General features: G+C 34.9%; 1 protein-coding gene across 1 annotated transcript; it reads left to right on the forward strand.

Moving 5' to 3' along the window:
* Positions 1-828: 828 nt before the first annotated feature.
* On the forward strand, positions 829-7,265 carry LOC117990496 (MDS1 and EVI1 complex locus protein EVI1-A-like). The gene is made up of 4 exons (XM_034977942.1): positions 829-1,494; positions 3,644-3,838; positions 6,332-6,580; positions 7,095-7,265. Exons 1-4 carry the CDS (start codon positions 829-831, stop codon positions 7,263-7,265), a joined length of 1,281 nt encoding a protein of 426 aa, XP_034833833.1.
* Positions 7,266-14,044: the final 6,779 nt, after the last annotated feature.

Consider the following 14,044-nt stretch of genomic DNA (forward strand, 5'->3'; position numbering starts at 1 on the left):
ACTACTACTAAACGAGATGGAACGTTGTTCTTTTTGTTATTGTCACTCTATAATATATATTATCTCTGTACCTTGTCAAAATCGGTTAAGCGGAATAGGCTGATGGGCAGACAGACACACCTTCGTATTTATTATTTTAGAATGGATTACTATGGAATATGGATGATAAAAATAAAGTATAATATCTGACTTGGTTGGTAAGAATCTTCTCCTTTGTTTGCGTATATCTAGAGATCGTAGGTACGAGTAGGATTCACAAAGGATTCATTCTGAAGATTACATATTCGTTATATTCTAACTAGACCAAAGCACTCCTTCAAATTTGCATCCAAATTAGATTTTCCAGAATGATTTCCTTGTAACGACTTTCCTTATCATTCATCATCATCATGATCAACCCATCGCCCCGCTCACTACAGAGCACGGGTCTCCTCTCAGACTGAGAAGGGTTTTGGCCATAGTCTACCACGCTGGCCATGTGCGGATTGGTAGACTTCACACACCTTTGAGAACATTATGGAGCATTACGGGCATGCAGGTTTCGTCACGATGTTTTCCTTCACCGGTAAAGCAAGTGATATTTAATTAATTAAAACTCACATAACTCCGAAAAGTTAGAGGTGCGTGCCCGGGATCGAACCCCCGACCTCCGATTAGAAGGCGGACATCCTAACCACTAGGCTATCACAGATTCTATCATTATATGACAGTAAAAACAGTGTTTTAACGGGTTTATTATTTTTGTTACAGACTTAAACAAAATCAAACCCAAACAGATGAAAAAATGAGTTTGACGAACCAGGATTTATCAATACCCTACGTGTGAACATGGAAGCGGCATTACCACACTTCCACCGGCTAGCTTCCTCCCGATTTTACCAGCAATATGCTGCCCCACCAGTACGCATATCCAGCAATTATCTCCACGACATCATCCCCCAGCAACACCCGAACTTATTGCAGCAATATCTAGCATACTACAATGAGCCTTTAGTACCACTTGACTTATCACTCAAAACAACTTCTCCTATAACCCCTCCATGCACACCCCCTCCTGCTCAAAAACGAAAATCCCTCGACAGTAATAAAAATGAAAAAAATGATAAACCAAAAATATTTCGACATTTCGAAGACACAGACGACAATGCTAACGATGAGTCATTAGACATAATCCAAAAAAGGAAATCCGATGATGATATTTCAAACGATAGTGATTCACCCGAAGCTAAGAAACTCAAATTCACTAAACAGTTCTTCGAAGAGCTACGCAGTTGTCTTCCTAAAGAAGATTGCGAGAAAAGCGAATCAAGTTCCCCAGATATAGTCGAAATTAGGGACGTGGAGGAAAGACCGAAGAAATCTCCGAAGCCTATACAGCCGTTGAAAAAGAGCAAAGTTGTAAGAAGGTTGATGTTCGATGAAGATAAGACATCTCCAGTCAGTGGGACAATCATACGAGATCTTGCGGAAGATGAAACGCTAGTTGTCCGAAAGGTAAATATTATTTTATATCACCACATCAAAGATTTAGATAAAATTATAAATGTAGTGAGTAGGTAATACAATTTTTAAATATCTATGTAGGGGCTGATGGCTTTTCATTTACAACTGATTTGACATTAGTTAGTTCTACATCGCTGCTTCACTGAGCGATATAAAAATAATATTTCGTAGCATGCCTTCAATGGATTAAAAATAAATGTCAAATCAGCTGAGTTAGCGAATCACCCTGCTCATCAATCATATACTACACTAAGTAGGCAAATAGGCTAATGCCGATACAAAAGAAATAAAATAGAAATACTTGCACATAATTTGTACCTTCGAAAGGAAACCTCATCATTTATTCGTGCCAAAACAACCGGCAAAGCTGCACAGGAACTGTTAATTAAACGTTCTAACCATACCATTACTTGAGCGACTTTCCTTATCGCCATAACAATTAAATGCTGTGAAATCGCCTAGTGCAAGAGTAAACTTGCGACTTTTTGTTCTGTTGGGTATGTCTGCTAAGACAACATGACTGAAATCTGCCTGACTTTGTTGTGGGCTTCTTCTCAGTTTGGAAACTTCGTAGCTTTAGTTTTAACTAGATGATGCCCACGACTTCATCCGCGTGGATTTAGGTTTTTAAAAATCTCGTGGAAACTCTTTGATTTTCCGGGATAAAAAGTAGCATATGTCCTTTCCCGGGATGCAAGCTATATCTGTACCAAAATTCGTCAAAATCGGTTGAACGGATGGGCCGTGAAAGGCTAGCAGACAGACACACTTTCGCATTTATAACATTAGTATGGACTATTATCACCACTAGCTGATGCCTGCGACTTCGCCTGCGTGGATTTAGGTTTTTAAAAATAAAAGTAACCTATGTCACTCTCCAGTGGTAAAAAGCTCCTTAGAGCACTCCCCAATGTAAAGGCGATAGAACACGCAAAGCTTACGTATGTGCGGTGCTCCAGGCTTTCCAACGAGCCGGTTCTCGCGAGCGAGCTTCTCTTATAATTTCTCCCATTTTCTATTTTAAAATTCAAACTATGTGACATCATAACGCCAGCTGCTCGATTGCGGTAGAATGACAGCTACAATGTCACGATCGCAATCACCTCTGATTAGTTGATGCTCGCTCACTATTGGCTACAATGCATTGTTCCAACAAGAATCGCACAAAATCAGCCAATCACAACAATTGAGATTGTAATAATGATTGATGCAGGTTTTAGGAAATCGACCTACAGGTAGTTCCTAGCGTCATCAAGTTCCATATTAAAAACAATAATGTCTTTTTGTCTTGCAACGTGTGGCTAGTGTGACTAAGGCCATATAGCGTTGTGTTTTTGCTAATAACAGCTGTAAGGGCAAACCGCAACGTTCACAGCGAGGGGTGGGTCTTGGCGACATTAGATTTGAAATAAATCCGTTCCTGGCATTCCAACCTAACACTTTTGTTTATTATCGCTGAATTAGCTCTATACGAATCGTTCTTTTTGTGTAATTGGTCTTGATAAAAGCTAAACATTTGCGTTAAAGGGGTAAAAAAGCACATTTGAACCAAACCTATTAATTATAGAAAGTTCAGCTTTTGCAAAGTGATTTCTTATTTTGCTTAGAAAAGCAATGGTGAGGTCTAGGTTGGAGCACGCTTGCCTAGAAGATGCCTATATTCACCCGTGTTTTGAAGGTATTTAGGCTTGTTGGGTTATACGTTATGCTGGTGGGAGGCTTCGGCTGTGGCTAGTTACCACCCTACCGGCAAAGCCGTGCCGCCAAGCGATTTAGCGTTCCGGTACGATGCCGTGTAGAAACCAAAGGGGTATGGGTTTAATAAAAACTGCCATACCCCTTCCAGGTTAGCCCGCTATCATCTTAGACTGCATCATCACTTACCACCAGGTGAGATTGCAGTCAAGGGCTAACTTATATCTGAATAAAAAAAAAACGTGCCAGGGAACACGGATGCTGGAAGGGGAATTCCACACCTAAGCGCTTATGACAATAGTATTTAAGTTTTAAGATAAAACCATTTCAAATAGTCTACAAAACAACTAGAGGTGTAATTTTTTCTCAATTAGGTACTGAACCTAAATAATATTGAAGTCACTGAAAAGTTTTTCCCAAAAATAATCCTCTATAAAACTCCTAGGGCGACATCGACCCTGCATTCAACGTGGTAGAAGTGACAGACGAGGCTAAAGCACTGATCGCCACTATAGAGAACCGACTGGGCCGCTACATCTGCCGGCTGTGTCGAAGGCTGTACAGCGACGCGTTCGCGCTGGCGCAGCATCGGTGCTCTAGGATCGTGCATATCGAGTATCGCTGTCCGGAGTGTGACAAGGTAACTTTTTATACTTTTATGTAACTTTTTTTTAACCTTTGTGTAACTTAACGCTGGTGCAGATATCGATATTTCCAACAAAACTATTCGAATTTTTCATTAATTACCGATTCCACTTATTTTTTTGACACAATGGCGTTTGATAAAAGGTTTCGTGCAGTGTGGGAACGCATAACAGGGCAGGGAGGGTGGTGATTGCAAACACTTGGCGCATTTCCATGGGAACTACCGCGTTGGAACGCAAGCGAAATGCTCATAATGTTTGTAAACCTTAATTGATGCTTCAGTTGGTGCGTGACGGACGATTGTTAGCGGTTATCTCAATGATGGGGCAATTTAATTATTAATTATCTGTATAGGTGAAAAATTAGAGGAGTTTTGTCTGTATATAGTTTAAAACTAGCTTATGCTCGCGACTTCGTCCGAATGGACTACACAAATTTTAAACCCCTATTTTACACCCTTGGGTTTGATCTTCAACTATAAGATTTAATAAAATTTGTCATACTGCTAATTGCAAAAAATAAAAATATTAACTACAAAATATCTTTAGAGACACTTCAAAACGGACAGAGTTTCATACAAACTTCTAACCCTCATTTTACCCATTTAGGGGTTGAATTTTGAAAAATCCTTTCTTAGCGGACGCCTACGTTATAATAGCTATCTGCATGCCGAATTTCAGCGTGATCCGTCCAGTAGTTTGAGCTGTGCGTTGATAGATCAGTCAGTCAGTCAGTCAGTCACCTTTTCCTTTTATATACATAGAAGATAAAACCTACTGCTGCTATATCAGCATTACCTACAGCCATCGATATAGAATATAGTTCTTTATCGAAGCCTACCGCTTTCATAGTTTCTGAAAAAACTGTGTGTGTGTGAGCAAAAGCTGTGACAGACAGACGGACATCGTGATGTTCCATAAGTTTTCCGTTTTTCTAATTTCAAATGTAACTTTTTTGCAACGTAGATTTTTTAAAGAATATTAGCCATGTTTATCACTACTAATATTCCCCTTTCCCCTTCAACTAAGCGTAAAGCTTGTCTTCTTCTTCGACACGACTTCTACGACTTCTGGAGTAGGTACGACAATAGTGCAACGGGTGGGGTTTGAACCGACGACGTTTCGGATTTCAGTTCGCTCCTTTAACCGTTGAGCTATTGAGGCTCTAGATATATGTTAACTCACAAGTATTTAATCCTATTTTACAAACTATACCTTCTTAATCGAAATTTCGCAAAACTAGACACGAGGTAGGTAGGTACTTACTCTACGTTTCGTATCCAATTCTCTACCCATTCAACTATTTCACTAATGCTTTTACGCTAAAGAATTCTCGATATACTATCTAAATGTTGAAAATCGGAGAGCCCACTAAAATTAAATAAATATTTAAAATCGGAGAGCCCACTAAAATTAAAAAAATGTGTAAATCGGAGAGCCCACTAAAATTAAAAAAATGTTTAAAATCGGAGAGCCCACTAAAATTAAATAAATGTGTAAAATCGGAGAGCCCACTAAATTTAAATAAATGTGTAAAATCGGAGAGCCCACTAAAATTAAATATCATTATGACGCAAATCCCATCCCTTCCTTCATTGCTGTGGGCAAATGCTCACAGCAATGAGGATACGACACAGGGTGAGAAATAATATGGTTCGCAAGCAAAGTAACGGGCTGCAATGCACCATCTAAATAAAGAGAACATAATTGCGTACGCAAAGATCTCTGACACGAATGTACTTACTTACCTACTGCGACCTTAATGCAACGGTATTTGTAATAATAATTAATTATTGTAATGCGAAGATTATTATTTATCATGACTGAAAAACAAATTTCCAAACACGCGGCACGGTACTTTTAGACAAAACTAGCTACAGTACGCAGCAGAAAGTAATTGACCTTTAGAAAGAGATAGCAGATAGAGCATTGTCTCTGTCGTTGAGACCTATAAAACATCATATAAGTATGAATGACAGAGACAACGCTCTACAAAGCCGAAATATCATTCTAAAGGCCGGCCGGTGTAATTTCTTTCTGCCGCCTACTGTAAATTGACAGGTTTTCATAATATTAGGTCTCCAGCACATGAGTAGACGTGACTCCATGTATACGACAAGTGCAGGCTAATGGGTAGACGCTGTTTTCGAATTGTGCTGAGATCTCATATATTAGTATGGAAACAACCTAACTAAAAGTTGGTACGACCGGCCAGCGATGACCATATGCTGATTCAGTTATGAAAACTTAAAGCTAGCCTTATCTAATTACTATTCATGGTGCCAAAAATACTGGCAGCAATCCTGATGAATAAGAATAACCATTTACCAAAAGACAAAGTATTAATATTATTTCGTAGCTGGTTACGAAAAATAGTTTTTTTTTTAAGAATAAGAATAATTTATTTTGAATTTTGAATTTAGAATTTAGTTACCAACGTGGATGGAAGGAAAGGACCACTGTTCTACAACATCTTAATCTTGTTTCAGGTGTTCAACTGCCCAGCAAACTTGGCATCGCACAGACGCTGGCACAAACCTCGAGTCCCTGGTGCGACCAAGCGGCGCGAAGCTCCAACGCCTGATGCTGGGCGGTTTCCTTGCCACAAGTGTGGGAAGCTGTTCAGAAGACAGGCGTACTTGAGGAAGCATCTCGTGGCTCATGAACAACCGGAGAATGATGCTGAGAAAGAACCGTCAGCGTTCCGGCAGGTCCATGTGGAGTATCCTTACCAACCGGTATGTACCTACCAATTTTTAGGGTTCCACTCAATAGAAAAAACGAAACCCTTAAATAAGATCACTTCGTTGTCTGTTTGTCTGTCCGTCGTGTCTGTCAAGAAAACCTATAGGGTACATCCCGTTGACCTAGAATCATTAAATTTGGTAGGTAGGTAGGTCTTATAGAACAAGTAAAAGGAATAAATCTGAAAACCGTGAATTTGTGGTTACATCACAAAAAAAAATTAAATGTGTTCATGGACCAATAAGATTACTATACTGTGGGTGTCATAGTATGAAAGGGCTTTACATGTACATTCTAAAACAGTTTTTTTTTACTTTTATGCATAATAGGTTTTGATTTTTATCGTGCAAAATATCAAAAAAATATGACTGTAGTACGGAACCCTCGGTGCGCGAGTATGACTCGCACTTGGCTGGTTTTCTTTTTGTGTTAATTTAGGTAGGTACTTAAATAAATTCTCGACATCTGAAGTTCTTCAAAATCTTCATTTTTTTTATTTCTCAGCAGGAACAGATACAAGACAGCACCTTCAACACGTTCTGGAACAAGCTTCCTTCCCAGCCGGACCCAAGTTGGGATGACGTCAGACGTTGCCCTTCGAACTATTCCTCGGAAGATTCCAGAAGCCTTGACGTCACGGGGTCTGAGGACGAGGGCGGAGGGGGAGGGGACGGGTGACGCCGCGTCCTGCGGCCTGTGCCGCGCTTTCCTTACACCATCTCTAATAGCTTGTACCCATATTCGTCTTACGGACACGCTCTTTATACTTCTCATAGGTAACTGAAAATAGTTAATAGGTACTGATGCTCTCCAAAAATTTTCTCAAGGTTCAAAAATCCTTTCTTAGCAGATGTCATAATAGACGTCATAAACGCTATCTGCATGCCAAATTTCAGCCCGATCCGTTCAGTAGTTTGAGCTCTGGGTTGATAGATCAGTCAGTCAGTCACCTTTTCCTTTTATATATTTAGATTATTATCTTAATGCAAAAGTAACTCGGCCTCAATATTGTGTGATTTAAAACCCGTGTAGGTAAACTTCTTACTTACATAATATTATTACTTTTACGGAAATCTGAAAACTACACAGAAAATAATTTTTATAACGTGTCTAAAAATTTCATTGAGTTTGATCAGTTAATATTATTTAAATATAAATCAAACTCTGTTTGTATTAAGAGCGCTACAAATAAACACTTGTCTTAAAATAACTGCAGCTAGATACCTAGGTGCATACTTAAATGTTTAATGAACAAAAGCTTAAAAATTCAGTAGTCAACCATTACCCAACTTAAAGGGTAGGTATGTAAATAAGTATAACATTTCATTCTTGTCTTGTTACATTAAGTAAGTTTTAAGTCATAGATATAAAATATTTTATTAGGAAGTTTTTTTTACCCCTATATTTTTTATTATAAATACTATCTGTCCCGGCTTTACTCACGTGTGTAGTCGACGTTAGCCCGACTAGTTAGTTTAGTTGACAGATAGTATTTATAATGGAAATTACTCACGGTAGTTTAAATCCTATATTTTTTATTTATTTTTTATTTTTTAATGAAAATATTACAATAAAACTTAAATCTAGCCTTTTCTAATTACTATACTTAGGAAGTTAAGATTATTGTACATATAATATGATCTCCTACAGCGACATTCCAAAATAAATAGATAAAACGAAGATGTGAAACATCTTTCGTAATTATAAAAAAATATTTATGAATTTAATTTAAGTGTTTATCATAGCTCTAAATCAAAAGTATACCGCAAATGCAATAGTGCTATGTGCTACCCATTGCAGTATTATAATTTTAAAAATATTGTGTAGACAGCGGCGCTGCTAAAAAAGTAAAAAAAAATGTAACTTATCAAATGATTTTATAAAATAGTACCTATAAGTAATCTCAGATCGTAGCAAAACATACATACATCTAATTATTATTTATTCACATAGTTTGCGCTTACTTTCAAAAGTTTATTAAGTTTAATTTTTCGAAATTTAAATATAATAGGTGGGTATATTTATTTTGCCTGTAACTATTTTTAGTGTCCAAAGAATTATAAGTAAAATATTTATTATCAAAATTAATTATAACATATCAAATATCAATATAATATAATATTAATATGTACATAATGTGTATCATAACGTGTAGATTTTATTTATTAAATAGAGTCTAGTTGAAAAACATTTTCTTTGGCATATTATACAAAAATAAAATTACTACTCTATTTTGCTATGGAGACATGTTGGAGACAGTAAGTTGTCTTAGCAAATTACAATTCGATCGCAAGTCAACGTAGGTCAGTTCAATCGATCGATTGTTCGGCATATTTTTAGATGCATTGACGTGCCATCTCATCAATTTTTACTGAACCCGTAAGGAACCGACACCTTAATCTTTTATTCGATGGACGGATTCGAAACCGATAAAATGCAACTTAAGCAAAAAAAACTACCAAAGAACGTAAAGAACAAAAATGCCTCAAATATTGTTATTAATGCCCAGCCAAGGTAAATACAGATGTAGCATCACAAACAATTCGTTTATTTTAAATAGGTTTTTTTATTTTTTGTTTTTCAAGAAAAATCGTACATTGCGTTACATTTTTTTAGGTGTGACCATTTTTTTTCTTAAATAGAATGGCATAATTACAAATTATACTCACATTCACATTCCATAGAATAATGTTCGCAAAAACAAAATGGTCATAAAACAATATGATTTATTCAACTGTTTATTACATTATATTATGCATACCTCATTAGTTATTGAGCATTATTAGTATTATCAACGAAAGTTAAATAAACTAATCAAAGGCGAGTCGGACTCGTTCACTGAAGATTCCGTACATTATTTTACACACAACAGTACAGTTTAACAAAGATAGTTTTATTAGGCCCATTGCATTGTGATTGTAGTGAAGGGTTCGCGTTTAATCGATCGATTGTGGAGCATATTTTTAGATGCATTGCCCGGCATCTCATAATTCTTTCACCGCCCACGACAGAAAAATTTGTAGTTGAGGTAGGTTGCCTCTGTCGATTACATAATAAAATACTCTAAGGCACGCCATAATTTAAATTATGGATTATTGGATTAACAATCCAACTATTTTTACATATTTAGGTGTAATTTTAATACTGTACTTGACAGAAAGTAATGTACGTAGGCCTTTAGAATGACATTCCGGCTGACGTTTTGTCGGTCTCAACGACAGAGACAATGCTCTACAAATCCGCTATCTATTTCTATAGGTCGATGTACATTATTTTCTGCCGCGTACTGTACAGTTCTAGTCATTTTACAGTCATTTTAATTATTATAAGAATTTAAAAACCAGAAATAACATAAAAATATATTAATACCTAGTCAAAATGATTTTTTTATACCTAATTTAATTCGAATTCTAGTCGTTTTAGTCATTTTTAAATTAAGGCCAGATTTTTTCTACATTTTTTACACATTGTACCTACGCGTACAATTAAATTTATATTATTTTTATTAAACTACTATGTTAAAGATCTCACATTTGTACACTTGTCCTTAATAAATAAAATAATTAAAATAAATTAATAAAATATGTTTCTAAGGTCTAATTTTCTAGTCATAATATTTTGTAGGTATGTATGAAATAGTAAAAAAAAAAAACATCTTTTGAAGTATTATTAAATATTTAATTCGATCTCTAGTTTTACTCAATCTCAGTTATAATCTAGTCATAAAGAATACTAGTCATAAAGTAAATAAGTTTAATAGAATAAGACTTAGTCATAAGTAACGTACTTAATCACAAATTTTATTATTTACAATAACTAATAAATATCTAGTCATCAAATTAATCTAGTCCAAAAAACTTTAGATTACTTATAAAAACTTAACTAAAACAAATCACTGATTCTATTATTTATTTAAGACCAAATAAATATCTCGTCATCAAAATAAATCTAGTCCAAAAAACTATATTTTAAATTATAAAAACTAATTCGAATCACAAATTTTGTTATAAATAAATAACAAATAAATATTTATTTAATAACCAAATAAATATCTAGTCATCAAATTAAATCTAGTCCAAAAAACTTTACTTTGAATTATAAAAAAATACCTAAAACTAAAAATTTAGCTTAAGACTAAATGTGATTTTTAACAATTTAAAAAAATTCTAGTCTAGTCTCTAGTCATCCAATCTTGTTTTAAGATGTTTTCAATCTAAAATAAATAACTGTAGTCGAGTTTAATTATCATTATTCTAAAACATTCCTGACAGAGATAAAGTAATTAATTATCAGTAGTTTTATTGCTATTTAGTATTTTATTATGTCTTTACGAAGAGCATAATATATGTCATAAAGAAAGTCGTAAAAATCTGAGGAAAGAAAAGGAAACTGGTGGTAGGTATACTTAATATATTTTTCAATTAATATCCAGCAAACCATGACTCCAATAATATGCCAAGAAAATGTTTTGAATATTAATAACAATATTACAATATATTTAAACAAAAGCCTAAAACATATCATTGTATTTAAACTTAAATTAGTATCTGGTACATATTAGATTATTATACTATTAAGATTATTAATAATTAGTATTAAAATATAAAGTATTTTTTATTAAAATATAAGGAATACCTAGTAATTCATAAAAAATATGAGTGGGAATCTAGTCAGTGTGTTCTTCGCAACGCGTTCCAAAGATTTGTACATTAAATGGCGCTAGTAGATTAATAACTAAATCTATTTCTATTCTTTTTCACAGAGTGGTTTATTTTAACACGTAAGTATATCTAAATAATTAAGCTTGCAAAAACTTTTGTTGCACGCTTTAAATATTTCTACATAATATACTTACCTATTTATATTTTACTATACTTGTAACTAGGTAAGTTTTTTAAAACATTATATATAAAATATTATATTTACATTTTATCAAAAGTCATTTTATATATTAAAACATAATTTGCTTTTATTTCTTTATTAGTTGGTACAACTTTTTTACTAAGTAAATTAGATGATAAATTAAGTAGGTAAGCAACGCAATTTTTCAGGGCAATTCAAAATAACATTTTTAAACTAAGTAAAAGAAATGCAGCTTTTTCTTTTCAGCTTTTACAAAAATATGTAAGACTCCGAGTTAAAATTAGGCCGGCCGCATATTATTAGAAATTGACTGTCAGAAAGCTTTCTGTAGTTCTCGATCTGAAACATCGGTCTAAATTAGCAAAATTCTGACAGTCTGCTGCGTGTCTGCGATGACGTCTACTATAAAATCAAAAATGTATATCGTCGTCGGTCGGATTTAATAATCTTTCCGAAAGTCAAATTTCAAAAAACAAATTGTCATAAACCTGCATATTACTGAATAAAAAATCTTATAATGAACTACATATAAGCCAACTAAACTGTATTTCTTTGAAACTGTAAACTTTGAACCCCAATTACTTACTCAAAATAGCAAAATATTATTTTGAAATGTTCCATTACTGTTTTTGACGCGACGATAATAATATGAAACGTGCCTCCAGCGGGGTGCGCGTTTAAATTTTTTAGACAATTTCTGATAATATGCGGCCGGCCTTAAAACTATCTTAACTCTAGCTTACGCATTACCTCACACAAGGTTTATCAAGTGTTATATTAACGCGTAAAATTTAACTCCTCACGCGCCATTTTAACTTTTTGTGTCAAATTTCATGTCAAAAGTACGATTTTAATCCTTATTTTAAAGGTGAACCGTACTTTTGACATGACAGTTGACGCATAGAGTTAAAATGGCGCGTGAGGAGTCATTTTGTACGGACTATAAGTGTTGAATTAGGTACTTCCTACTACTTAGGTACTACTTAGGTAGGTAGGTAATTAAATTATTGTAATTTAATATTAGATTTGTCATTATAGAGTTTTTAGAGTGTTAAGTATTCACAAATAATATGATGGATCAATTGAGAAATGTATGTAGTTATGTAAAATGCACTTATTCGTAAGGTAGTGAGTAGGCGTTATTTTATTGCGGAATATATGTATGTATTTAAATGTAGATATATTTATTAGAAAATGATTGTATGACTCAATAAATAACGATATTAAATGGAATATTAAATGGAATATGTTTCATTTTTTAACGAATTTTGCATACAAAATAAAGTTTTCAAAATTATGTGGGAACCCTTTGTTTATCGCACAAAAGGTATCGCACATTATTATATTAGGATTTTAGGATATAAAATACCCAAAAAATATAACTAATATCACAATTCCACAATGTACATTTTTCGTCTGAAATAGGGTGGTACATAGAGCAGAAACAATGAGGAGATGTTGTATTAAGATTTCCCTATGAAATATCGAGTGACATTTTGCGGGGTGAGGGGTTGTGGAACGCCGCCCACTTCTCAATTTTCCATCTGCGGGTTAGTAGCAAAACTACTCGCTTAGCGACCTAACATCGATATATTGATGTCACTACATAGTTCAGCTATCTCACACTAGATGTCAATAATCTAGAACTATTTTAATAATTACGTATAAAATTACTTACAAATGAAATGTGATACCATTCATAGCATCAGAACGTCTGTCTGAATAACTTTGACACGATAAAACACAACACTTCATCCTTTTGTTCTTAAAAACGCGAAAACACACCGATAATACGAGTCTCAATATATGTGAACCTGACGAACGCAGACAGCATACTAACTAAGGCCCCGCCCACAGTGATGACGTCAGGACCTAGTTGAAAATCACAGTGCACAGTTGCTTAGGCCAACTCCTCTTTGTTTCTGCTCTATGGGGTGGTACCTACGTGCCGTCTATAAATTATAGTAACTAACTACTACACAGTGGTACAGAGCCATCTGGTGAAAACACGGAGTACAAGTTGGTTTCCCGAGCGTGCCCATCCGTCCACGCCGTACCCTCCGTATACTCCATGTATTCATTCATAGAGCAGAAACAAAGAGGAGTTGGCCTAAGCAACTGTGCACTGTGATTTTCAACTAGGTCCTGACGTCATCACTGTGGGCGGGGCCTTAGTTAGTATGCTGTCTGCGTTCGTCAGGTTCACATATATTGAGACTCGTATTATCGGTGTGTTTTCGCGTTTTTAAGAACAAAAGGATGAAGTGTTGTGTTTTATCGTGTCAAAGTTATTCAGACAGACGTTCTGATGCTATGAATGGTATCACATTTCATTTGTAAGTAATTTTATACGTAATTATTAAAATAGTTCTAGATTATTGACATCTAGTGTGAGATAGCTGAACTATGTAGTGACATCGATGTTAGGTCGCTAAGCGAGTAGTTTTGCTACTAACCCGCAGATGGAAAATTGAGAAGTGGGCGGCGTTCCACAACCCCTCACCCCGCAAAATGTCACTCGATATTTCATAGGGAAATCTTAATACAACATCTCCTCTTTGTTTCTGCTCTATGTATTCATTCATGTGCCTCCG

Source organism: Maniola hyperantus, chromosome 18 (genome assembly GCF_902806685.2).
Source record: "Maniola hyperantus chromosome 18, iAphHyp1.2, whole genome shotgun sequence".
Classification (NCBI taxonomy): Eukaryota; Metazoa; Arthropoda; class Insecta; order Lepidoptera; family Nymphalidae; genus Maniola; species Maniola hyperantus.

Coding starts and splice junctions, on each gene's coding strand:
- LOC117990496 (XM_034977942.1), top strand. CDS start 829: ATGGAAGCGGCATTACCACACTTCCACCGGCTAGCTTCCTCCCGATTT. Junction 1,495..3,643: donor AAACGCTAGTTGTCCGAAAG/GTAAATATTATT, acceptor TAAAACTCCTAG/GGCGACATCGACCCTGCATT. Junction 6,581..7,094: donor TGGAGTATCCTTACCAACCG/GTATGTACCTAC, acceptor ATTTCTCAGCAG/GAACAGATACAAGACAGCAC.